We start from the raw sequence: 27,876 nt of genomic DNA, 5'->3' as shown, positions 1-27,876 counted from the left end.
GTGAAAAGGGAAAGAAAAAAAAAAAAAAAAGATGATGAAAGTGTTTAATTATGAGAGAATCCTTGTCAGGCTCACGAGAGACTGGCTTGTCTTCCATCAGGTTTCTTTCTCACACACAGGTGGATGCTTTTGCTGCTTGCCAACGGAGAAATCTCACAGATGGCAAGAATAGACACTTCCCCTAAGTTTATGAGGATCATTCTTGGCAGGCACTCGTACCCTTTAGAGAGACTATGTAAACCTGCAATTTTGGGAAAGAAATTCATATAAACGTCTCTTTGCATATATGCGCCAATATATGTATGTATATGTATATATATATATATATATATATATATATATATATATATATATATATATATATATATGTATCATGTTTAGTTGCTTATTTAAGATGCTACAAAATAATTAATTGCTTATGCTGTCATTGATTAAAAGGGTTGAGAATATGTTGCCGGGTACCCAGTCCACATCACAGTCTGTGCTCATCCCCAGTCCCTTACTGTCCAGAAAGCCTTTACTACTTCAGAAACGCAAACCACTGTGTTGTCAAACTTTTTTTTCCCCAGAAGTCTCAGAGCCATGAGTGATGCATTAAATAAAACAGTGGTTTGATAAACACTCTGAATCAGCCACATATTAATCTGCTAATTAAGTGTCTCACAAGCTTCTTTCTGCAAAGAAGCATTACACTGATAGTTTTTAACCAAAGAAGCCTACTCAAACGTATCCAACCCGTTTTCACTCGTTTTATGAAAAAACATCCAGACTTTGATTCTAGGTAACATTTACACGGCACGGGTCTCCAGAGTCAGGAAACAATCGACGGTTTACACTTCTCAGCCGGCGTTGAGAGCATTAATAGATTTGCTCTCAGGCTATTTTCAACACATTAAAGTGGTTAGTGATGCATAGAAAGTGTGGAAAAACCAGCTCATTTCCAATGGCCTTACCTCAAACGAGGGTAAGCGGTGTAGAAAATGGATAAGATAAGATAAGATAAGAAAACCTTTATTAGTCTCGCAATGGAGAAATTCCCAATTCACAGCAGCAAAGTTATGAATGGAAGAAGTAGAACAACAAAATATAGGAGCTGCTGGAAAGGCAGCCACTCACGCGGCGCCATCTTGAAGTCAAAATAACACAACACAACACATCGGACACAGACAGTCGTGCAATCTTCACCACTTTCCTGCATACACTTTGTTGTCTGAAGCAGTTATAGATGAAAGAGGAGAGGATCAAAGTGTCCTTTTACCAGTGGATCAGAGACGTCATGCTGAAAATATGCACGTCTGCTACAAGCTAAGTTTTGAAAGCAAACACGAAGCTGTAGCGTCCATTGACAAAAAGAGATTAGTTCACTACTCCTGTCCCACGTAATCCGCTTCAACTCCAAGCCGCGACTCCCGGTTCCACATCCGCATCGGCGCTCTGCGCTAACGCTCCTTTCTTCTCATCGTCGGCTCCTCAAGCCTTGCATCCATCCAGCCGCAGACCGTTCAACAGCACCGATCTCTCCGCTGAACAAAGCGGGGCTGTGAAAATGCTGCCCATTACAGGCGCAAGACACAAGCGCCCCCGGAGCTGTCCAGCAATGACAGTCAAATGGCGCCGACATTCCTCCAAATCAAAAACAGTGCTGGCATACCCATGCTGCCGAGAAGGCAAAACCACCAAGCACCGAGTCTCCTCCTTGATGAATGTTGTGGCCAAAAAATGCTGAAAACAGTCCACATCAGGTCCACACGACGTAACAACAAACACAAAGTGACAAAACAAACAGAAAAACAACAAAAAAAGCAAGGCTCATCAGAGCACTTGCAGATGGCTGCCTACTCGGGCGCCATCTTGGACTTCTGGACAAATGGACAAATGGATGATGCCAAAGTGGATATTAGAAGTGTGGTCATTCCTGTGATTTATTTTTTTCAGTTTCAGGCTTTTCCTTTCTTTTATAAGAATATATATAATAAACAGCATCCTCATCACTGTGTACCAACATCTTATAGAAAGCAATTTTTACAAATAACTTCGTCACTGTTGTCTTCTGTGCAGATAAATTTCTTGAGGTCTAATGCTAACCACCATTACCATGGAAACTGAGGCTAGTCACATGCTCGAGGCAGCTCTGGAGCAGATGGATGACATCATTGCCGGTATGGAACTGCCTAGCAATAACTTTTATTCAGGGTTTGTGAAAATGTTGTCATGTCGTGTTCCAATTTTTAAATGACTTATGGGGACTAAAAAGCTTCATTCTCAAGATGATCTATCAGTTTAATTTATTGTATTAATTTAAAGTATGAGTATATGCCTGAATACTATATGTAGTTGCACATCTGTAAAATGTGTTGTTTACTTTGACATCTGCAGTTTTCGTCACCAAGATTTAACTTTTTTTTTTTTTTTTTTTTTTTTTAAACCCAAGATCTACTTTTCAAGCATCCAACCTCCCATGATTGAGAATTTTAAAAAATTGAAAAAAATTGCGAGCATGAGCCTGATAGGCTGAGCAAGCTGTTGTGTACGTTATTTTTTTCTCTCCCTCTGCATCCCTCGTGATCGACTTGGTCGCAGTCTTCAAACTCTGCATTGTGAGGCCAACGTGCTGCCCTTTTTCTTTGTCTTAACCCAAAATGAAGATTTGGGTTAAATGAGGCAAAAATCCTGTCCAAAAAAGGGAAATAAAAATCTAAAATAAATGCAATATTGGAAAAAAAAGTGAAAAATATTTCATGAATTTACTTTATTAATGACCAATATTATGCCTTAGCCCCAAAATATATCACTCATTGTTTTGTTCTGTGGAGCATGATCTTTTCACACTCACATTAAAAATTCTTTAGTAAATTTATGCAAGTTTGTTCAAGTATAAGCTTTTTACTAATGTCTTCTGAGTGCTTTGCTCTGATTAAACACTATTTGAAGTTATACAGACCTCTTACCGGTCAGTCTCTTTACAATTTATTTCAGTTGTACCCAAGTAATGAAAGTTTTTTTTTTTTTTTTTTTTTTCTTCTTGTTGTCTCCCACATTCACCTTCAGGTTCAAAAGCAGCAGCGCTGGAACTCACTAATGGCATGTATGACCTTGATTCTGTCGTCAGCTCCGGCCCTTTGCAGGTCATTCAGTTGGCTGTAGACCTCAAACTTGCTTTGGAGCTTCAGCCGAACCAGGAAGACAGAAAGCGCCTCAGAGCACAGTTGCCCACCGAAACAGCAGAGGCTCTCAAAGACTGGCTCCAGCGTGGAGATGTGAGTGTACGTTGGGTGCTTGAATGGCTCATCTTTTTCAACTATCATTATTCCTTATATCAAGGCATGGGATTGCAGAGGGTAGGCCACAGCATTTCCTCTAAAAACAATCAAAACAAAACAAAATACCCCCCTCCCCACCTCGACACAAACACAGCCCACTTTACAAAAGAGAACAACTTTAAAAAGCAAACCAAATGACAGTAAAGAGTTGAAACATTAAATTTTACTACCACAGCAACTAACGAACACTGTGGCCCTATTATCCTTTTAAAGGGATCATTCGGTCGGGATGGCCCAGTTATTGCTCAAAAACTATTTTTTGATCAAGAAAATTATATTAGCTTGCATTTTCAATTTCATCTATTACTTTCCGAGACATCAGTAAATAACTACCTCTATCGAAACACCCTTTTCTAGTCAGCAACATAGCCACGTCTCTCCGCCTCTTTCTATGTCTCGGTAGTAGTCAGTGGAGGTCCATCCAAAATCATTACACATAATTACTAACATTTCTGAAAACGGCAACCAGTCAGCCCCAAAATTTATGTGGCCATCTCTACTTATGCTCACTTCAACCTCTGAACATATTACAAAGGATTAGCTTCTCCATGTCTTACTTATGAGAGAATGAAGAAATGAGCAGCTTACTTGTTCTCGCCCTGCTTGCATGGGTTTTCTCCGGGTACTCAAGCTTCCTCCCACATTCCAAAAACATATTTCTTCGGTTCTTAGTATTTTGTCTTACGGTACTGATCTATCCTTGTAGTTGTAGCTCTCTACATACTTGTTACAGCTGTCGATCAACATTCCTCAGCACGAAACACTTAAAAGCACTGAAGGGCTTTTCTGCAACATTGCACACCCAAAGTTGCAAAACAATTATTGCTAGTGCTGCTGGTCACTTTAAATAGTGCAACCATGATCTGCATCATCTGCACAACCATTATTTTATTGTATTTACCGCACCACTGGTCACTTTATTGCTGCTTGATGACTGTCCGTATTGTTGTACAGCTGTCACTGGGTGGTACTTCTCCACAAATGGTGCCCTTACGTTACTGAAAGATTGACTGTACTTATTTGTCATTTCTTTGTTTTGTCATAGTTGCTTGTTACTGCAATACTAATGCTCATACTACCAAAGACAAATTCCTTGTGTGATTTGCTCGGCCAAGAATGATGACCAATTGAAGTTTTCTGTAGGTGTGAATGTGACCGTGAATAGTTGTTTGTCTGTACTGTTTGTGCGCTGTGATTGGCTGGCGCCCAGTTCAGGGTGTTCCTCACCAAATGTCAGCTGGGATAGGCTCCACATAAGCCGTACAGTAAATTGATGGATGTATGGTTGATGGATTTCAAGATTAGATTGAATAGGGCTGGAGATGAACTTTATGCACTGGGAGCACTAGTGCGCAAAACTTTTTTTCTTTGGTAATTTAAGTACACATTTTCCGCAGCATTGCATTCAATACCACGGTTTTAGAGACTGAGTCTTTTTTTTTTAATTTAATTTTATTGTCATTATTTTTTTACAAAATTGCTGCCTGTCTATTGAGGCTATATTGACTGCTAAAAGATTAACTAAAACGTGATCATCATAACATTATTTCCTTCAATCAGAATCCCACAAGACTGCTAACTAATTCAAAAATATTGGGACTTGAAATGCTCTGTGTCCAGTGTTGGTTATGACTTGAACGTTCATGAAGTTGTCGTTCTTATCATCCTCAGCTATTTCCACTCTACATCTGATGGGCATAGGCCACTCCCCAAGGCCTGTCCCAATAGCATATTTTTACATTTTTAGAATGATATATTTTCACAAAAACTATCATTATAAACGATAATACTGGTTTATTTATTTATTTATTGCGGCTGGTGTTGGTGTGAACCACAGTATTTTCCTACGCTCTCAACCATCCAGCCTTTAATGTGACACTGTTTATTTATGAATGTTTACTGACAACATTCAAGCCGTCAATAGATTTCACTAAGGTTTCCTCACATCTTACCTATGAAATTAGCAAACGAGTCACAGTGGACCGATGAAACTGTCCAAGTCTGCCCTCATTCTGAATATTCATCAGCCATTTGCCGTTGGAGTGCTTATGCGGGGTGCCTGAAATGCGGAAATCTGCATGCGTAGCGGTAATTGGTTGGGTAGGAGCAAATATAGAATATATAGTAAAGCGTAAGTAAGCATCTGCATAGTGAACGAGTGCTAAAAATACAGCCATCTCTGCAGTGTGACCTCTGTCTCTGTTGTTTGTTTCGGAACCAACTCCCAACATCGTTGGCAACTGTCGACAGGCACTAACGGCTAGCCATGGAAGATAGCATTTCTGGCCCTGGAGTGACGTGCTCTGTCTCTCTCAAACACATATAAGACAGATTTCCAAAGGCTGCACTGCTGCCTGATGAAGCTCTTCTGCAAATTGGTCTCATGTGACACGTGTGACTGGGAGAGATTCCGGGGATGCCACTGTGTAACTGGCTGTATTCGGGATTGTTTGAAAGAAAATGACATTTACCGGTGTTGAAGGGAAATGAAATGTTTTTAAAAACCTGTGTGACCCCTTTCTTTACAGATATCCCATCTTGTAATGTGGAGACACACAATTCTTAATACGCACCAGAAAATGTATGCACAAATGTGTTTTTATGACTGAATTTAGCTTTTGTGGCTGTTTGTGAGGTCCGAAAATTACGGTGTATAACTTTTTAAAAGCAAGTACGGTACTCAAAAAATATTGAACAGTGACATTCAAATGTAGAACTATAAATAAAATAGATTAATTAAAAAAAAACATAAGAGTAACAAACTCAGGCTGTGTTCACAAATACAGCGATATTGAGAGTCACTAATACCTTCCTCAGCTTGTGAACATCACATGACCAAACTCAGAAAACAGGTGGGCCGTGATTGGTCATTGCTTGAGCCCGCAGGCGCTGTATGGCAAGGTCATTTTACAAAATGACCGACATTCAGTTGGATAAAAACATTTGCTGCTCATTTCATATTCAAGAAATGCAAAATCAATTTGAATAATGTGTTTAGACTAACGGGGTGTAATGACCATGCTATTGTAAAAACAATTTTAGGGTTGACTTCTCCTTCAAGAATCGAATATTTCTTCTACTCTTAATATGTATGAATTGTGTAATGAGGAAAAATAGGTAGTCAATTAAGTCTCTTGTGTTGTTGAATTGTGTGTTTCAACCTAAAGACAAAAATTACTATTGTACAAAGCACCTATACAGTATATACACCCAGATCATTCACAATCGTGATATTGATTTATTTTTACAGATCTGGTTTACAAGCTTGTCTGGATGTCTCTTTTGAATAAGAGTTTTGTTCAGTTTCGCATGGGAAAAGGCAACGTGTCCACTGCCGCATGACTTAGATAAGTAGTTAATCTCTTTCATGGAGATGGCCTCTGAGAAATAAAGTCAGTCAGCTGGTTTTAAAAAGTGAATAGCCACAAGCTATTTTATACTTTGATTTAATCTCATTTATGCTTTATCGATTTTTTTCGCACTTTTATATATATTTACTTGTCGTGGATAAAGTGCAGTTGCAAATAAAACTTGAGTCAAAGAACAAACCACATGAATTATCTAGTAATCAATCATTTAGTGTTTTCCCAGTCCAAAGTCAGTCAGTTGCAGTCTGGTTACACAGGGTCAAGTGGATGGTCAGAGGGAGGTGAGGAATTTGACTGCTGTGTTACAGAAAGCTTGTTTATTTTCAGAACCATGCATAATTTTATTCCTTTTCAAACTGATATTTTCTATTTCATAAATTAATTTGTGGGTCAATTGGATGGCAAATCCGCAAGTTCTGAGGTTGGGGTTTCAAATCCGGGTTCTGGTCTTTCTGTGTGGAGTTGCATGTTTTCCCCATGCTTGCCTGGGTTTTCTTTGGGTATTCCAGCTTCCTCCTGTATTCCAAAAAACATGGATGTTAGTTTCATTCACTACTCTAAATTGTCCAAAGGTCATGAATGTATGAATGCATGGCTGAAAATAACCTTATTCTTTGAAGAGCAGTTTTCATAATCAGGAACCTCATTTGAGGAGCAATTTATTAATTTTGAGGAGAACATTTTTGGCAGGTTAATCCCGGGGACCTGTAGCAAGGTTTTTGTTCAACAATCAAAATCCATAAAATGGTTGCTGTAGGGCTGTAAGTATTGAATATTTCAGTATTCGAGGACCCTACTGAATATTCTGTAGAATAATCTTGTATTCAGATAAACCATATTTTAAGGAAATGCGTTTCACTTTGTGACAAACAACCACTTGTTGTCCTTTTTAATCTTTTACTTCTTAAATTCACATTATACATGTATAATGTGAATTTATCCATCCACCCATCCATTTTCTGAACAGCTTTATCCTCACGAGGGTCGTGGGCATGCTGGGTGCCAGCCAATCGCAGGGCACACATAAACAACAACCTTTCCCACCTACGGACAATTTAGAGTGTTCCATTAATCTGCCATGCATGTTTTTGGAACGTGGGAGGAAACGGGAGTACCTGGGGAAAACCCACGCTGACACGAGGAGAACATGCAAACTCCACACACTGAATTCGAACCCACGACCTCTACACTGTGAGGCGGATGTGCTCACCACTCAATCACCATGCCGCCTTGTGCATAACAACAAAAGATATTTTCTTGTTTTGAACCATTCAGCTCGGATAGGCTCCAGCTCACCCACATAAGGATAAGCGGTATCGAAAATGGATGGATTTATTCTTCACCTCAAATTTTATCCATCTACCAAACAATTTTGGATACCACTTGTCCAAATTACCACTTGTCCACTACACAACTTGCACGTGCCTACTTCATAGTTGGTACACGCCCACTAAACAGGAAAAAATAACTCATGGCGTCAACGCACAAAATTAAATTAAAATTTTGCAACAGCTGCCAGTCTTAGAGGAGTTGATGAACAAACTGACACAATTAGTTGGTGGAGAAACTTCTAACCCTTTTAGAACTAGGATATTGCTCTAGTCAGGAATATTTTGTGGATGATGGCTTCCTAACCACAAGCGTTCTCATGCTACAAATACATTTCAAGGTTTTAAGTGACACACCTACACTGCCACTCATTTTAAGTTGTGTGTGTGAAATAATGACATTATGTCAATTCCTCAACATCCATGGCATTGCTGGTAAAAAGTGCGATGTAAAGCCAGTATCATGTCTGTACTTATTTTAATAAGATACATACCAGCAATTCTTCAAGTAAAGAAACATGTAGGAAGAAATATGTCACTCCTTTATCACAACAAGAAAATACACAGGGTGTGCAAATTGGCCTTTCGAGCTTTGATCGGACTCACCGATCATGCATGTTTTCACGAATATATAATTATCGGTCATCGTTTGATCAGGGCATTCCTAACCAAAAAAGCTAGTTTCCAAACCAAATTATTTTGCAAACACGATTAAAGGATATCAAAGATTCTAAGAAAATGAAAAACCAAAAGGAGACGCTTCATTATCAGTTGAGTGTTTGCAATGTATGTTCGGCACAACAATTTCTTTCCTCAAAAATTTTTACTGTTGCAATTGTAAAAAAGTATTATGAAAGACAAGCTATATTCTCGTCCCCCTTCTCTTGGGGTTTAATAAACTTTCATTTGTTTTTCCTGGTATAGAAACATGTTTTTGGTTTTTTTTTTGGGGGGCGGTTGTTTTTTTTTAAGTCTGCTCCAGTCTTGTGTTGTCCTGCAGAGGCTGCTGTTGTCTTCATAGAAAGCAGTTTGACAGGATATTCAAGATACTTGGATCCAGTTCAGCAGCTTTTAAAATCCTGCTTTGTTTAAAACAGTAGCTGTCTCAAAGGGTTCCCACTGCACACCCTACCCCACTGTCTTTGGTTTTCATCGTTGTGTTTAAACACAAATGAGTATGAATTTACAATGGACTGTTCCCGTACTACTTGTGGGGGTTAAGGGCTGGGCTGGCCTGTAAATAGGAAAAATCTGTGCATAATTGAAATGCATTGGAGTGAGTTTAGCAAAATGATTAGAAATCGCCTGTCACACTACGCTGAGGGCTGTTTGTGTTTGTCTGGTCAATTCCTGTTTTATTTTGAAAGAGTGACTCTCCAGTCATTTCAGGTTACTTACCCTTCCTCCTGTGCCTGATTGTCAGCCCCACCCTGATTGTTTCCACCTGTTGTCCCTGACCTTGTGTTTAAATGGTCCTTGTCTACCTTTGTACTGTGCCAGTCTGTTTCCTCCTTGTACGTGCACTCCAGGCTCTCGCCACAGATCTAACCAGTACTTGGCCTGTTTCCACTGCCTTGCCGTTTCGAGTTGTCGGTCGCTGATCCTCAAATCATTATATCTTTTTACTTTGAACCCTGCAACTGTGTCCTGTGTCCAAGCCTGGTTCTGACAGTACACATCGGCCATTAAGGACACGCGGGGGGCAGTGAAGCTAGCTGCAGCTCTATCTACACAGGGGATTCGCTTGTCCCAAGAGGAGAGCTGCATTACACCATGGATTCAAGGGGCTTACCCACAGCCAGGAGAGCTTCAAGGCAGCCGTCACAGCTGGGCAGCTTAATAAACAAATGCAGCAGCTACTCATTCTCTTAAAAAAACAACCGTGAAAGTCGCCAAACTTCAGACCCAGCCTGTCCCACCGGCTCCAGTTCAGCCAATCTCCCATGTCGGAGCTGGAACCCGGCGAGCTTCTCTTGAGCGTTTTGTGGGAGACTGAGGACTGTGCCAGTCATTTATCATAGACTGTCAAATGCATTTTAAATTGTCGCCTTAGGTATTCCCCACTGACCGAGCCAAAGTTGCCTTCATGATTTCTCACCTGGCAGGGAGGGCAAGCGCGTGAGCCATGGCCGAATGGGCAAGAGATTTCCTGATTTGCAGCTCCTTTGCCCAATTCACAGAGGCTCTCTGTAAGACCTTCCACCCTGTTTCATCTGAAAGAGAGAAAGCAAGGGAACTGAATGGACTGAGGCAAGGGAAGGAGTCTGTCTGTGACTATGCCATAGTCACTACAGGACTCTGGCTCCTGAGAGTGAGTGGAATGCCACGGCACGATATGATGTCTTTCTGAGAGGGCTGGCAGGCCCCGTTCAGAAAAGGCTGTTGCCCTTAGACTTGCCTTCAGATCTAGGCTCTCTCTTTGCCCTAGCCATTCAAACTGACAACTGGCTTCAGGAGGGGCCACCAAGGAGGACACCAACAGAGGTTCGCCTGCAGCAGGTTCCAGTCACCGGTTTGCCTTCCGATCATCCACTGGCAGAACAACACCAGTTTCTGCATGTGCAAGAGCAGGAACCCATGTAGCAGGGCAGAACTCAGCTCACTCAGGCCGAACGCCAGTGTCATCTCAAGGAGAGGAGGTGATTTTACTCTGGGAATCTGGACATCTTGTGGCCGTCTGCCCAGTCAAAGCAAACCGTGTGGTGAGCCAATTCACTTATTCGGCTTTGCCTTCACGCAGTTTGACCCCTATCAAGGCAATACCCGAAGCCACCATCACAGAATTGAAGGCTTTGATTGACTCTGGGGCTGATGAGAGCTTAATCAACTGGGGGCTAGCCAAGAAGCTTGGGGTAAAAACAGAAGCCATCACGCCACCCAGTAAGGCTAGTGCCCTTAACCCTTTCATGCACCTTGTAACCTGATAACATGGTAAGCTGTCCCTGAAAGGGTTAATGGTGATGTTTGCTCCTGTAAGAAGCTGTGAGGGTTTCTGGAATATGCTAACTTCTACAGACGCATCATTGGGAATTTTAGCAAAATTGCTGCTCCGCTCCATGCTCTGACCTCTCCTCGGGTTCATTTCCACTGTTCTCCAGAAGCAGAGGAGGCATTCCCAACCCTTAAGTGTCGCTTCATATCAGTACCCATTCTCACCCTGCCAGATCAACAGCGACAATTTGTGGTGGGGGTGGATGCATGTAATTAGGATATTGGGGCGATTCTGTCTCAACAGTCTGAGACTGATGACAAGATGCATCCCTGCACCTTCCTGTCTTGCGATCTGTGTCCCGCAGAGAGGAACTATGACGTGGGCCACCGGGAGCTGCTGGGTGTAAAGGTTGCCTTTGAGCAGTGTTTTTCAATCTTTTTCGAGCCAAGGCACATTTCTTTCATTGAAAAAATCCCGCGGCACACCACTACCTGAAAATATGAAAAAAAAAAAAGCTTATTTTAACAATTAAGTGTTACGTTGTTCCTATAAGCGTTTTTTAAACATTGAAAATTAACGCAATATTATAACACATTGAATAGGAATCAAATCAACATCAATCCAATATATGGTGCATTTGTTTTAATGTCAAGTAAAATATGGTCAATTAGAACTTTAACTTGCTCAGGGTAGGATTTTTTTTTTCTGTGTGACAGTCGGTTCTTTTTCTCCCAGTCGTTTGCGCTCTCCCGCAATATTGTACAAACTTTTCCCATCTTGAGTCTTTGTATGATTCCAACATCATTCAAATGACTTTTCTGCTGATTGTATCGCTTGAGGTAGTCCAGCTTCCATTTAGTCCGTATTTTTCCATCAGAAAAATTGATTATACTGCTTAAGCTTTGCTGCATGTTTCTCACTCGAAAAAGAAAATATCTCATCCAGTTTCTCTGCTTGTTCTTCCCTTTGCACATACTCCGACAGCCATTCCAACTTAAAAGAACCGCAGTTCATTCTTAATTTGGTTTGGGGAGTCGACGTATCACGTTCACTGCCTGGTCATTTCGCCATGATAAAGGATTAGCATTAGCATCACTTATCGCTGCCGCACCATTATTGTTATGGAGCAGAGAACATGCACAACTACTGGCAATGCTGTGATTGGCTGCATAGTGTCATTACATCGTATCGTGTGATTGGCTGGACACCTGTCACTCACTGAATTACACAGCAAATTCATACAGAAAAAAAGTTATGTCTAATTCATTTTTCTGTGCGTTCACTGCACTGGATAGGTTTTCTCGTACGCTGAGAGTGTGCGACCAGTGCGCAGTTGCGCAGCTTAGAGGGACCATTGGTGCCATTGCATCTCCAGTAAATGTAAATCAAAATGAAAGATACCTTTCATTGTATTGCCTCGCGTCGGAAACTTCGCTTGACTCGAAGCATAAGGCAATTTCCTAGCTGCTGCTGCTCCCTACCGGTATGGAAGAGTACTACATGATTACTCTTCCAGGCGATCGACCGCACAGGCATATACTATACATATTGTATAATTTCCCACGGCACACCTGAAAGCACAGGGTTTGAAAAACACTGCCTTAGAGGAATGGAGGCACTGGCTGGAGGGAGCACAACTTCCATTCATTGTGTCGACAGATCACAAAAACCTTGATTACATCAAACAGGTGAACAGACTAACCTCACGCTAAGCCAGGTAGTCTTTGTTTTTTAATCGTTTCTGTTTTTCACTGTCTTACGGGCTGGGGTCTCTCTGTCACAGTTTGAAAACGAACTGAAAAGCGATCGGATCGCACAAACGTAGACACCAACCAAAAACTCCGTAAGAAAAATATTTATTTACAAAAAGCGCACCGACAAAGTATGAACAGAAATCGCTGATCAACAATAACCAGGAAAAACAGTACATTAACAAAAAGCGCTTGCAAAAGGCAAGGAAGTAATTAACCCAAGAATACCAAACAAAATGACAAGAGTCCAATTCACTCGATAAAAGAAAAGCAAGATCGAATGACTAAACAAAGACTATGCTTTACAAAAACGTGGAACAAAGAGAACAAGAACAACTATGACGAGAGCGAGAGGTCTCAAAAACAAAGACTTTAGCAAGAGCAGCAACAAGGTCCAATAATCCAACAAGCTGCAGGCATCTTGTCAGTCCTTGCCCTAATGCTCATGGGCAGCAAGTGTCCACACTGAAGGAAGGGCCCTCATTTGCCAGCTGCTGGAGACACACAAGAACAAGATCATGACACTCACAATGTCAAACCGGATGCCCTGTCTCACATATATGACCCTGACGCCAAGGAACCAATACACATCCTTCCACTTAACCGTGTGGTGGGAGCGGTCACTCGGCAGAACAAGTGGTGAAGCATGCAAATGGTGAGACACGTCTATACCCTCAGCTGATCCATTGAGTTCACACCTCACTGCTCACCTGCCATCCAGGGGTCCGGAGGACTACATTTGCCATAGCACAACGGTTCTGGTGGCCCTCTATGGAGAAGGGGGTCCGGGAATACATTAATGCATGCCCAGTCTGCGCTCGCAACAAGATATCCTCCAGGTCTCACATAGGACTCCTGCAACCTCTGCCCATCCCTTCCAGGCCATGGTCAAATATATCAATGGAGTTGGTCACAGAACTTCAGATATCTGGAGGTAACACCACAGTATTGACCGTGATGAATCTTTTTTTTTTTTTTTTAAGATGGCACATTTCATTGTTCTACCCAAGCTACTCTCAGCCAAAAGAACTGCTCAAATAATGATGCAGAATATTTTCAGGATCCATGGATTTCCAAAAGAGATTGTGTCAGACCAGCCTCAGTTAATGCCCCCCAACCCCCAAATAAAAATGTGAGAAATATTTTTTTTAAATATTGGAAAAAAAAATCAATCCATTCATGGCTGCTGAGTTGCTTATCCTCGTGAGGGTTGCGGGTGTGCTGGAGCCTATACCAGTTGTCTTCGAGCAGTCGGCGAGGTATAGCCGCAACTGGTTGGCAGCGTTTCGCAGGGCACACATAGATAAACAACCATTCACAAAATGTAAAAAATACACAAACTTGGTGCACGTTTTATTGTTAGTTTTGACATTTGTAGATGTATGTTTTTTAATAGTACATTAATTTAAGCAAAAAAAAAACTCAGAAGAGCTCTTTTGGAGCTGAAAGAGCCAAGCCAAAAGAGACTTTTGTTTAAAAAAGCCATCACTGTTTTGCATTTTATGGCTGCTTATCCTGCAGCCCACCACAGTTCTGTTTATTTGAGATCACACTTCCAACCGCACATCTCACAGGTTTCACACTGCCTTTGTCCCACCCTCTGTTCCTTACATTCCCTTGATCTATGTCAGCAATTGTCAAACTTTTTACACCAAATGCCACTCAAACAATTGAACTCTTGAAGTATCGCCACTGTAATGACAAACATAAGAAATTAAAATACAGTATTGGAGTGTTCATATAAAATCAGACAAGGTTTATTCATAAAAGGTATATTTAATATTTAGTCGACATCACAATATTACGCAATTTGAATATTAAAAACTTATATAAGAAAATACCTGTACAAAATGAGTCCATTAAAATGTCTCACACATAATAGAAAAATCAATGCACCTAAGTAAAGTTTTGAAAACTAAAGTTAAATACAACTGAATTGAACTTAGTAGTGAGTCTTTTGCATAAACTCATTAGTGGTAGTAATTCACACGCGAATCACTGATCTATCCTATTGTTGATGTTTCAACAGTGTGGTCAGCTGAATATGCTGGCCACAAATATTTCATACCTTCTTGTCAGTATGCATGGTGGATCACTATATTTCACGTAATATTCTGGTCTATGAAAGCTTTGCAACTTGACTCGGTATGAGGATATTGAAGTGGCACATGAGAACCTTGCTAAGGTCCCAAAACGCACATGTGCTTAATGAATTCCTATTTAGGATCATTGTGGTTGCAGAATAGTTCAACACGAGCTTCTTCACTCACCAACCCTTTTCCTCCGAGTGATGCTATCTAACACATACGAGGTACAGAGTTATTCAACATGAGCTTATTTACTGTGGATATACAAGTAAAAAGTCTACACAGCCTGTTCAAATGCCAGGGGTTGTGTGGGTGTTTTTTACCCCCACCATTTATGTGACCTTTAACCCGAACGACTCAATTGGGGGATCAGGGGGGTGATCTCTTCCAGAGGAGAAGTTGAAATATACTGGGATGATGAGGTTGCAAAGTGTGCTATACATCCTCTAATAACTGAGGATGTGGCTGTTTTCAGAAATCTTATCTTTTTTTAATTTATTTATTTTTTTTTTATGGGGGTTGTAAGGGGGGCAACATTGACTGGTATTTTTATTTACTTTTACCCAAATGAGCTGGAAAGGTTGTAGGTCACATGAGTGGTGGAAATGGTTTTAAAATGATTAATTCTGGTCTTTTTTTAATCTTATTCACTTCCACCAGGGGTGTGTTGACTTTTTTAAAATACTTTTATCCAATATGTGTTTTGTAATGGCGAAGATATTTGCCACGGTTTGTTTTGTTTTTTTCAGCGGTGCTAGAGGCTTGAAGCTCGATTCTAATAGCCTGATAGATGATTTCGCAACTATGAGGATATGTGTATGAGGATGATCGATGCTCCTCCTACATGAAATTGTACTTGTACTTGATCTGTCCACCTTTTGCATTTCATGTTCCTTCTAGCTGACTTAGTGGAACAGGATTAAATATGTTAGCACTCTACAATTATTCTGACCCCCGGGGGAGTTCTTTCCATTGGATAACTCCATGGAGAAGCACAAACACATCTAAACACAGGAAGTGTATTTGCAGGACTTTGTGATTATACAGTAATTGCTCGGAGCATCACAGGCCTTTCAGCTTTAAAATGTGCAGTCCTGCGCAAAACAAAACTGGTGTTTCAGCAATGTTAGAAGGGCCGATATATTGACATTGTTACATAGCAAAAGCAGAGACTTCTCTGCCAGGGCTGAACTGGGAAAAAATATTGCAGGGCCAATTTTCTATTTGTATGTCTATCTGTTAGTTAAAAGACTACTGATGCTGATGAGTGACACCATTACGATTCTGATGATGTTTATTGCGCAGAGATTTTAATGGACTTTCCGAGTATCCGGCTCAATGTAGCTATCCTACTTTTTACTGGTTTGTTATTGTATGGCAAATGATGTTCATAAAAGAACAAAGCTATTGGACTTAATTTTTATCATGTCAGGAGCAATGAATTGCCAAACTGTTATTGGTAATAACAGAAGAAATAATTTGGGACACTCATTTTCCATACCCTTTATAGTGGAACTTGCATACTCGTAGTTTGGCGATGTGCATATTCGATTTTTTTAAATTTTATTTTTTAATATATTTTCTTTTTTGCACCCAGTATTTTGAAAATATTTGTCACATTTTCCTCCATCCCTTTTTCCCTGTTTTTTCCTGGGAAACGCATATTGAATCACTATCAGCATTTTAAAAACTAAAATTTAGGGCTCATTTTTTACTTTATAACGCTCGTCAACATGCAAATTTTCACTATTAGCGGACCGTCCCAGTCCATATCCCCTGAGAATAGCTGGGATTCCCTGTCTTGCGCTGCATATGTTAGTTTTATTTGGCCAAAAGAAAAAAACAAATTCTGTATAGGGTTACTTTAACATAATCTTGCGTAGCGCCAAAATGCATTAACTACATTCCACAACATCAAACAAAGCCCTATCATTGGCTACTGTAATCTAAAATTAAGATTTTGAAACAAAATATATAGTAGTACTTTCATAAATTTTTATCCAGTGTAATACAGCAACTTCATTGATCACACAGTCCCAAATTTTGTTTAAAATGTTGACATGGATGTTCAAGTAAACATGTTTTTATCCATATAATCTTTTACGGGTGGGATTTATGAATGCAGGTCTCCTCCCTTGTTGATGTCATGAGATGAATAGCTGACAGTTAGTGAGGATGGTTCCATTGGACACGCGCCGAATGGAAACCAAATTATGTTGTCATGCAGAGTCAAACTCTTGAGAGAAAAGAGAAATACAGTATGTAGAGAGTGCAACATTTATCTCACTCTGACACTTATTTGTAGAGGTCTTTCAAAACCACCACAGCTCCACACAAAGTGCCATACGTAAGATACAAGTCAGACTTAAAAACTTCCATCCAATTTTCCGAAACAAAAACAGTTATAAATTAATAGCAGAGAGCGTAAATACAATATATCACTAAAACAATGCCCAGTCTCATCCTGAGTCGAAAGCCGAAGAATAAATACAGTATGTGTTTTAAGTTGGGTTTCTAAAATGAATATACATGTGACACAAAATGAAAATACATGTGCATCCACGAGATTTTCATATTAACATGTTAAGCAGATGTGTGTATGTGTGCGCGCGTAAAAACCTGACATTGTGCCAAGATGGACACAAACAGATGACAAAAGAGGCCAACTTTTTCGACCACCCCCTCTTTCTGGGCTTGGCCATTTGGCTGTAGGACGGACAACTGAAGCACTGGAAGAAGGGAGCTGAGAAAATATAGCATGAAAGGCGAGAAAGCAAGCAAGGAAGGAGTATTTGTTGATAGTAGGGTTAAAATGAAACACAAGTGGTGGGGAAAAGGGGGACAGAATGCAGACAAAGAGGTCAGTTGTACTAAAACAGAGAAGGAAAGCGAGCAGCCGTATGAGCGGGCAAAACAGTGGGAGGGAGTTTTCCGCTAAGCAGAGATCATTAAAATATATAATAGCCGTGAACAGTGAAGTGACACATTTTCACACTTAACAGTACTTTCTGTAAACTCAAGACTCACTTGATGTGGGCTGGGTCAAAATACGCACAGAGGGAGGGAGGCAGGGACGGAGAGAGACAAACACACACACAGTCTCAGATTCTGCCCATCTGAGATAAAATCCGAGAGGAAATAGACGGGGCAGAAATGGGCTGGTAGCATGGAGACTGCCATTGATATCTATAAGCACTTCTCGTGGCTCAAAAAAGTAAGTGTTTAAGCTTCAGCTTGTCATTTCTCGATGATGTCATTTCTTGATCACTTCTGCTCTTCATTTCCAAAAGCACATCACGCTGAGTCAGTACTTTGTCATGACAACAGACGAGGAAAATTGTGTGGCGCTGAAAAATTGTTTCTCTAGTAGTAGATGATTACTTTTCTAGCTTGGATGCTTTTGATTATGAGACTATTTTCAGGGTTTTTTTCCCAGGTTTTTTTGTTTGTTTTTTTTTGCTGCTTCTTAGCAGAGTTGTCAGGGCATTTCCAGGGACGCATCACCAGGGCTGTGCTATCAAATTATGCATCAGCTGATTCCTGTTGACAAAGAGGCATCTGATACTGCTGGATTCAATCACTGAGAGACAGACACAAAATCTGTGTCCTTGTAGCTAGAGAGTCACATTTTTTTTTCCATTGACAGTACTAGCACAGCATCGACTGAGGACTCGCTTTTGGGCTTTGTTGAAGTTGGACGCATTTCATGTCATTGGTTTTGAGCAACGATTTGGTGTTCCTTTGAACTGACGCAGCGGAAAGTAGAACACTGACTATGGTAATTGATGGTAAATGTGTCTGAAGTCGCCAAGCACAAAGCTGGACAAATCTGAGTGATATGACTGAGAAACTCGCTATGATTTCAAATAATTCAGTATTAAATATGAAAATACAGTCCTCAATTCAATGAGGTTGCAAGGATCCTGGCCTGGAAAGTTTGGGGTTAATTTAAGAATCATATTTGAAGAATTTGCTGCTCATCATTCATGACACGAGACTTATTATCAGCAAGGATCCAAAGATCAATTCTCTTTTGCGCGGACTATCTATGGCTTTTCAGCAACGCATGGAAAAATATGAGCTGCACTGATGGATGGCTTCTACGTTAGGCGACGTTCACACTGTAGGGAATGATGCCCAGTTTCGATTTTTTTTTTTTCTTAAATCCTATCTTTTTTTTATATAGTCGCTTACATACCAAAAACATCTGATGGGCATGTACACTAAACATGTCACGTGGCGCTGTGTGTTTATCGAAGTAAATATTGCCCTTCGTGTAGGTCTCAGTCGTGATGCATTTGTGGCAGTTTCAAGAATTTTGTGCTTTTACAGACCACTCCCCCATATCCTTGTTAGTTTGAAAGCGTCTTATCTAAGACCATGAGGGGATGTCACTCCATGGCCAGACTTCCCTCTGCTCATGAAACTCAACTCAAGGTGCTTATTTCCGTTTGACTATATACTATATCCTGTATATTCGCGCCTAAAAATCCGGTGACCGCTACGCACGCACGCACGCACGCACGCGCGCGCGCGCACACACACACACACACACACACACACACACACACACACACACACACACACAAAACTTCCGAACTTGTTTCTCACGGCCCATGTGGGCACTCCAACCACACATGGCTAATGAACATTCAGTATGAGAGCGGACTCGGATGGTTTCATTGGTCCTCTGTGGCATGCTTATTACCCGGTAATTTTATTGTTCAGATGTGACGTGACTATGGGTAAATCTATTGACAGCTTGAAGCTCATCAGTAAAAATTCAAAAATAAATTGCGTCATGTTAAAAGTGGCAGGGTTGAAAATCTTGGGAAAAAACTAGCGATTTATAGTGCGGATTATGTAATAATTGATTTGATAATTGATTATTTTTGATAATCAAATAATCATTTAAATACCTTTTTAATTTAAGATTATACAAATGCTTGGATGGCCCGGTACACGAGTGGTTAGCGCGTTGACCTCACAGTGCAGAGATCGTGGGTTTGATCCCCGCTCCGGCCATCCTGTGTGGAGTTTGCATGTCCTCCCCGTGTCTGCCTGGGTTTTCTCCGGGTTCTCCAGTTTCCTCCCACATTCCCAAAACATGCATGGCAGGCTGATTGAACACTCTAAATGTGAATAGTTGTGAATAGTTGTTTGTCTATGCGTGCCCTGTGCCTGACTGGCAACCAGTTCAGGGTGTACCCTGCCTACTTCCCGAAGATGGGTGGGACGGGTAGGCTACAGCATGCCCCGCAACCCTTGTGAGGATAAAACGGATCAGAAAATGTATGGATGGCTGAACAAATGCTTGGAATTTACGCATCCCAACAGTAAATATTTACGATTTCTGTAGTCCTCAATGAAAGCAAATTGATCACCTTTGTGGTGAACCAAAATACAACAAACAAAATAAAAAAATGGATGGATAGATTATTTTGTAGATTAATCAAGGAAACAGATTTTTTTTAAAGCAATAGATTACTTGATAGTTGCAGCCCTATTGAAATTTTCACCGTAGTCTACAGTACATACTGTGTATCTCCTGTAGTAACAGTCATCGTGATAGTCAGATGCGGTCCTGCATGTTGTGCAATATTTTTTGGCATTCTTCAGCACTTGTGTCATGGATTGTCCCACCCACTATTAAAAGCATGTGTTGCATGTATATTGCATAGAAGGATGGACAAGTTACAACATTTCAGCATTTTAAACCCATTGCACATCCCAAGTGGACTTTATTTGAGAGGAGTACGAAATTTATATTTTTGACTTGCATGGGTAATGCTGAACATACTGTAAACGCCCACCCCCACCCCCCCAAAATAAAAAGCTATTGGACAAGGACATTCTTTGAATTTAGCACTTTAACTTCGGTGAAACTTAGAACAGTTGTCACACAAGCAACAAATGACAGACAAATGGTATTTTTTTCCCCCATTAGCCCTGAAAGTGCTGTGGACACTTCTTCCGTCTCCTGAGAGTGTGTGCGGCACACTTCAATCACTTCTAAGCATGCAAAGTGCAAATGTACATGGGTACTGTAGGTCAAACTACAACATTAATGCATAACTTCACATTATGGCAGAATTCCTGTTGAAATAAATTGTATTCCTGAGAAACTGATTGCACATAAAAATTTAGTCTTCACCCTGTCTTTTGCCCACGCTGCACTTTGCCACCCCGTTTATTTTAAGTCTGAATTACTCAAATGCCTCCATATGGTCACTACAAGGTGGTCGTTGACCACAACTGCCGACACTTAATAAATTACGTCGGTCGTTTTTTTAAATGAAGGTTCGACAAATAATTAAGGGTTTGATTGTCATTGTGCTGGTGTTTGGTCCCAGGGGGCCTTGTACATCACATGCTGCTGACTTAGGCCCCCTGGCTGCTTATCTAAAACCAACAGTATCAAACTGGACTGTGACTTTAAATTGGACCGTCAAATTGGCGCTCTTATTGAATCCACCCCCTTTCATCTTAGGCAGCTCGCTAAAGTCAAGCCTCTCCTTTCTCAACAGCACTTTGAAACAGTAATTCATGCTTTTGTCACATCCCGGCTGGATTACTGTAATGCACTTTATTTTGGAATTAACCAATCCTCCATCAAGTGTCTCCAGTTGGTCGAAAATTCTGCTGCTCGCCTCTTGACCGGTACTCATAAGAGGAAGTACATAACTGCTACTCTGGTGTCCCTTCATGGTGTCCCTTCACTGGCTTCTTGTACATTTTAGAGTTCTTTTTAATATACTATTTTTTATTTTCAAATCTGGAAATGGTCTCGCTCCACCTTAACTTCCGGAGCTCCTGCCCAAGTGCCCCAGGTCTGCGGAGCAGACGCTATTAGAGATACCGAGAACGAAGCAGAGGCTCAGACAGGATCGAGCCTTTTTCATTGCTGGTCCCTCTCATTGGAAAGACCTCCTGCTGAACGTTAGGCAAGCCCCCTCGCTGTCCATTTTAAAACTCGTCTTAAAACAAATGGTTATTCTTTGGCTTTTAACTGAGCATGAGACTCGATTTGAGTTTTACCTTTTTTGTGCTTTTTACTGACTTTGTTATTCATTTATTGTTTTTGTCGTTTATTATTGTACGACTTATTTTCGCTCCATGTAGAGCACTTTGTGTACAGCAGTGGTTGTTTTAAAGTGCTCTATAAATACAGTTGAGTTGAGTTAAATATAGGATACATTATTTACTTACATACTGATCTCTTTAAAAATTGTTTTAGTTAAAATGAAGTTCTAAGTTAAAGAAAATTAATACATACAGCCCTTCCAGTTAAATATCTTGTCTGTGGGTAACAAGTCGGTAGCCTCGACCACAACAACACGTCAAAAACATGATAGTGTTGTGGAGATGTGGTAAATGATGAGATGCAGAGGCAAAGGCGAGTTGTGTCTCTTTTTATTCTCCACACCAAATTGATTGGTTTCAGAGCCAGCAGCAAGCTACTTTCCTTCAACACTTTCTCGGGGTGTAGTGATACGTCTTTTTCATGGATGTATCAATCTGTCTGCAAGGTTTCCCCCAGAAAACTTGCTAAGACTGGTGATAGAGACAATAAAATATTTTGTTTTATTATTGGTATGCCTGTCAAAACAATTTTTTTCATATGATATACTTACCCAGAAATTATCCTGATAAACGTTGTGATAGTATCGTTTGTTATTATTTTGCCACTGATACTGCATCCGTTTTAAGTGTAATTATCTTATACAGTATTTCTCAAAAGCACATGGAATATTTGCATTGACATTTTGAACAATAAAATATGTTAAATTAATAAATCATAATTTGATTAAATAAAGACTCAGGCTCTTCTAATTGTTTAAACAATATTCAAAAAATATTAACACATACACCACATACAGTCGCGGCAGAGTAAAATCATGTTTTTTCTTCCTGTCACAATATCCTCTTTCACCTGGTTGTACCAGGCTGTAGTGCAGGGGTGGTCAACCCGCTGCTCGCGAGCCGCATGCGGCTCTTTGGCTGGTTCAATGCGGCTCCCGGGCTTTCACACAACAAGCGCCGAAAACGCCTCGGGAGTGGCGATGCCGTTCAAAGGAACGCGCTAACTACACAGAACGTACTACGTCAGCCCATCATAAATCCCGTTACTTGATTGACATAGATTGCAACCAATCAGATGACTGCATCACCGCTCATGCGCAAACAACGGCGCTAAGCGCTAAGCTAGTCAGCGAATTACCTCTGATTTTAAGGCAGGGGTGCCCAATACGTCGATCAGAATCGACCGGGAGCCAGCGAACTGGTCCCAAGTCACCCGCAAACGCAAATCAAACATGTCAACTTGATGCTTGCTAAAAATCTGTACCAAAATTTCAAATTATCATATGTAATAAATAAGAGAGATATTATAAGCATTTTCTTGTTACCAAACCACTCAATGTAGTAACTTAAACAACAGTTGAATATTATTCTTGACTTTTTTTAATATGATTTCACAGTCATAACAGCCCTCCATGGGAAACGGTAACTACAATGGGCTTGACACCCCTGACTTCAAGCAACATTTATATGCATTGAAATGGAAGGTTAGAACATTCAGAACAACTTTTCCATTTCGTTAAAAATAATGTGTAATAACTCAATGTCATTTTATTTTCCCCTCTACAGGTATTTAGTGAAATACCCAATTTTCTATTCATAATTATATTCATATTTTTCTCAATATGTATAGAAATCTAAGAGTTCTCAAGTCTTCCTTTAACCTGAAGCTTTTATATGTTCATTTTGGAACGTATCCACAAAGATTCATGAAAATCAGTGATGGAACTGAGGGTGAAACCAACACCTGGTATGTAATAGTGGGACGATTAAATGATCCCCTAAAATAAATCTATCTATCTATCTATCTATCTATCTATCTATCTATCTATCTATCTATCTATCTATCTATCTATCTATCTATCTATCTATATTTTGTCGACATTGCTTATCATCCCGTTTTTGTGATACATGTAATTATGACATGTTTGACTTAACACACTCGATGCTCAGACAACACTTTCATTGGTACCGATTAGTTCAGCAAATATAATCAAGATATCTTAAAGTTTTGTTTGATTTAAATTTGTAATATTTGCACAATCCTCCACCTCAACTGGCATGACAAGTTTATTTCTGCTTGGTGTGGTTGTCCAGGTGAACCTGTGTTCTCCTGCCAACAATGAAACCTACCAAGAGAGACTGCTCCGCCTAGAGGGAGACAAGGAGTCCTTGGTTTTACAGGTAAACCATTTCTGTGTGTGTGTGTGTGTGTGTGTGTGTGTGTGTGTGTGTGTGTGTGTGTGTGTGTGTGTGTGCGTGCGTGCGTGCGTGCGTGCGTGCGTGCGTGCGTGCGTGTAAATTTCCTCTTAATTTTACGCAACTGCAAAAACACGAGTTCAATTGTGTTTGTGTTGATGTAATCATTGTTGGCGTAAATGGGATTAGTCTGGAAGGGTTGGTGCCACACTTGATAAGCATCTCAGTTCCTGGTTCTGAAGATAATCTATGTCAGGGGTGTCAAAGTCAAATGGACGGAGGGCCAGATAAAAATTTTTGCTGCAAGCCGAGGGCCGGACTGATCGAATGTTCATTGAAAATTTTAAAAATAACCACATATTGTTTATTGAACCAAATTTAATTGACTGAAAACCGAACAAATACATTCCAATATGGTCAGATAAATAAAGCAACATTTTTTTATGGCTATGTCAGTAAACTTTAATTTTCAACAGGCACAAAAAAATTTCCTTTGTATAAAAATACCCATAACATGAATGAAAAAAGCCGATATTATTCAAGGCACTATCACTAGTCCATATTTTCTCTTTTAGCAAAAGTAGGCTAAATTTACTTAAAAGAAAAACAAATAATAGTGCAGTAATTTTCGATCATTTACTCGAATAAAATATTTTTAACACATAATTGGATTGAAATACAATAAAATAAAGTGCAAAAATGTATAAACCAAAAACAACACTTTCTTCAAGAAAAAAACTTGAACTGAGTAAAAACTCTTAATATGTGATTGCACAGTATATTATAGGTAATATTCACTTTTTTGAGGCTGAGGCTGATACTCGGTGGTGTCTTAACTTTTCTACAAGTTCATCAATATTTGGGGTCAGGCTCTGAGCTGAGCAAATCCTCAACATTGAGTGAGGGTGTTCAGCAGTAAATCGACTTCTGTGTGATGTTTTGTTCAGCTTCATCAAAGAAAATAGTTGTTCACACACGTATGTGCTGCCAAACTTTCGACAACGTTTGAGCAGCCTGGATGCGCAGCGGGGCCAATGTGTCGGGGAGGAAACGGGCAAACTGTGCAGCACGCACTGCCGTATCTTTGCAGAAACACTGCAATTGTGTTTCTGCTAATGCTCACGTTTAAAAAGAGTTGTTTTTTTTCGGGGTAAACTTCGTCACAAACTTTAAATATACCGTTTTTAATGAAATCCCCCTTCCCCCTCCATGTCCATGTTCTTGTTTGCGTGTTTCGTTTCATGATGTCGTCTCAGATTACACTATTTCAATCGCGCCACACTTTCTCCACACAGAAGACACACAGGTTTTCCAGCTCCGTCCATGATGAACATGTTCTTCGACTCTCACCTTGTTTGAAACCCCCGGTTCTCAGTGTCCACCTTCCGTTTTGCCATTTTTGATGGGTATCTGAAAGCTAATGTCACTGTTATGGGAACGACTGCTAGACGAATAAATATTTAAATAAAGCGGCCAACTGCTTGGCGCGTCACCGTTGCATTGTGGGAAATGTAGTTTTGGTGCGTGTAAAAGATCTGCGGGCTCTCGGCTTGCTGCGGTCCGCGGGCTGGTTCTAATAATAAATCAATATCATCCCAGGGGCCACTGAAAACATTCTCGCGGGCCGGATTTGGCCCGCGGGCCGGCACTTTGACATATGTGATCTATGTTATTCCAAATAAAGCATGCTTGAACAGCTTTGGCCCATTCAAGCAGGTACTTGCATTCACTGGCAACGGTTGCTGTCACAGGCGGAGGTGATAAAGTCAACAGACTCTTCTGAGTTCACCTTAATAACTACTTCACGCAGCACTGATAATTACAATGTTCACCTCAAAGTCAAAATGTCTTCACTACTCCTCAGGGTCATTAATCCTGTGTGTGACTGAGGTTTGTTTTGCCCCCCTTTTGGATGAATCAACTTTGTGGCATTTATGTGCACTAACCAAACACGAAACTGAAACTGAAAAAATAAAATTATAGCTGTTTTGATGTGATTATGATTGCTAGGACTTGTTTTTCCAGACAGGAGATTGTCTTGATACGTTTTGGCCCTTTAACTGTTGTCAGTACACCTTTCACTGGCCACTTTTCCAGGCCTACCTGTATTTGTGTGTGTTTGTGCGTTTGCGTGACTAACGCTAAACACTGCGTTTTCACTAATGGGCCTCCCTGTCACTTAGAGGGAAAGGTTTCTTATCTAAATTTGTGTGCTGTGTTCTTCCCAATTTCTTGTCAAATGTTGCACAAATAATCTTGTATTTCTTGGCGGCAAATTATGTGTTGGGGGGGCACGTTTTCACATGTACTGTACATGCACTCTATCATAGATTATTTGTAATCAATCTTGAGACAGTTCATGAAACAGCAGCTTCACTCTAACAAGAGTACTTGAGGTTAGACAATGGCTGTGGGGTGAACATAATGGCAGTTGAAGTGACATTGAAACAGCTGCTGTCAGAGGAATCCCGCATCATCTCATAGAAAAGATTGTGCGTCTGTCTGTGCACAAGTCTGTACTTTGCAGGCTTGGCAGGAGGTGAGCGTCAAGTCAAGGGGATCATTGTAAATGTCTAGCCCAGATTCCTGGGTGACAGACTTGCTGAGTAATAGAATGGTGGTGTGAAGTTGAGGAATGTCATGTATAATGTTGTTGTTGACTGATGAAACACAACACGGAAATGTTGTTAAACTGGCTGGTAAAACATTGTCTTAGCACCTCATCTGTTCATTCACTCATACTGTGTGTATGTAATAATGAATGACTGTGTCAACCATTAGGTAAGTGTCCTGACTGACCAGGTGGAGGCTCAAGGGGAGAAGATCAGAGATCTCGAAAGCTCCCTCGAGGAACACAGACAGAAACTAGCTTCCACTGAGGAGATGCTGCAACAGGTAACACTCACACTGGAAACCTTCCACATCTGAAAACTTTTTGGGTACAAAAAGATGTGTATTTACACTTGCACAATAACATCCCATAAGATTGTAATGACAGCCATAATTAATATACCGTATTTTCACGACCATTCGGCGCACCGTATTGTTGGGCGCAGTCTCACTAACGGGTGCTATTTTGGTATTTTACACATAGACAAAACGCACTGTATTATTGGGCGCAGTTTTACAGTGGTAAAACATACGCCAGCTTAAACACACTGCATGCGTGCACGCACACTAAAAACACGTTAGCTTGAAGCATACGGTAGCATGCTAAGACATACGGATACACGCTAAAAACACGTTTTTAAAAAGGCAACGGAAGCAAAACTGAGTTCGGTTGCATTTTATTTAGCCAGCTTACAATGTACTCACGTTTTTTGATCAATCAAAAAACGTGAGTACACAGTCGAACAAACGTGAGTACACAGTCGAATGGTGACTATGGAGACGCTTCTGCCGGCTGCTCTTTGATCAACAATCCACCGCTCCAGTTGGTCTTCCAACTCGGGCCACCTCGCCTTCTGTCCACGGAAACTCAGCTTCGTCTTTTTGACTTGGCGAAGCGCGTTCTCCTGCTTCCTCCATTTGCGAGCCATGGATTCGTTGACTTGAAATTCTCTCGCGGCTGCTCGATTCCCATGTTTCTCCGCATAACCGATGGCTTGAAGCTTTGTAGGCGTGTCTCTTTGTAGAAGTAATTTCGGGGGTTCTTAGAAACCAAAACCGAAGTTGTTTTGCAATAACGCACATATCCACACTTTATACAGGTGCTGGTACCTGCTAGGGGCGTGCCTTTAGCGTCCACTTACACGTCCACCCTTCACTCATTGGCGGACTTCTTCGCCGCATGCCTGTCCTCACTCACGTC

The 27,876-nt window shown here is 40.7% G+C and overlaps 1 protein-coding gene across 11 annotated transcripts in view; it reads left to right on the top strand.

The window, feature by feature from the left end:
• ppfibp2b (PPFIA binding protein 2b) overlaps positions 1 to 27,876 on the top strand; it is an 83,861-nt gene that overhangs the window by 12,790 nt on the left and 43,195 nt on the right. For 10 of the 11 annotated variants that reach the window (XM_019878201.1, XM_019878210.1, XM_019878208.1 and 7 more), the window contains exons 2-5: positions 2,059 to 2,159; positions 3,049 to 3,257; positions 23,964 to 24,050; positions 26,847 to 26,960. In XM_019878201.1, the coding sequence (XP_019733760.1) occupies positions 2,078 to 2,159; positions 3,049 to 3,257; positions 23,964 to 24,050; positions 26,847 to 26,960 (492 nt within the window). In that variant the 5' untranslated portion in view covers positions 2,059 to 2,077. Of the gene's footprint in view, positions 1 to 2,058; positions 2,160 to 3,048; positions 3,258 to 17,870; positions 18,001 to 23,963; positions 24,051 to 26,846; positions 26,961 to 27,876 lie in introns of those variants that run through there. The other variant, XM_019878211.1, reaches the window with a different exon arrangement.

The sequence above is a fragment of the Hippocampus comes genome, unplaced genomic scaffold (assembly GCF_001891065.2).
Source record: "Hippocampus comes isolate QL1 unplaced genomic scaffold, H_comes_QL1_v1.1 scaffold37, whole genome shotgun sequence".
Taxonomy (NCBI): domain Eukaryota; kingdom Metazoa; phylum Chordata; class Actinopteri; order Syngnathiformes; family Syngnathidae; genus Hippocampus; species Hippocampus comes.
This window is presented reverse-complemented; position numbering and strand designations above follow the sequence as displayed.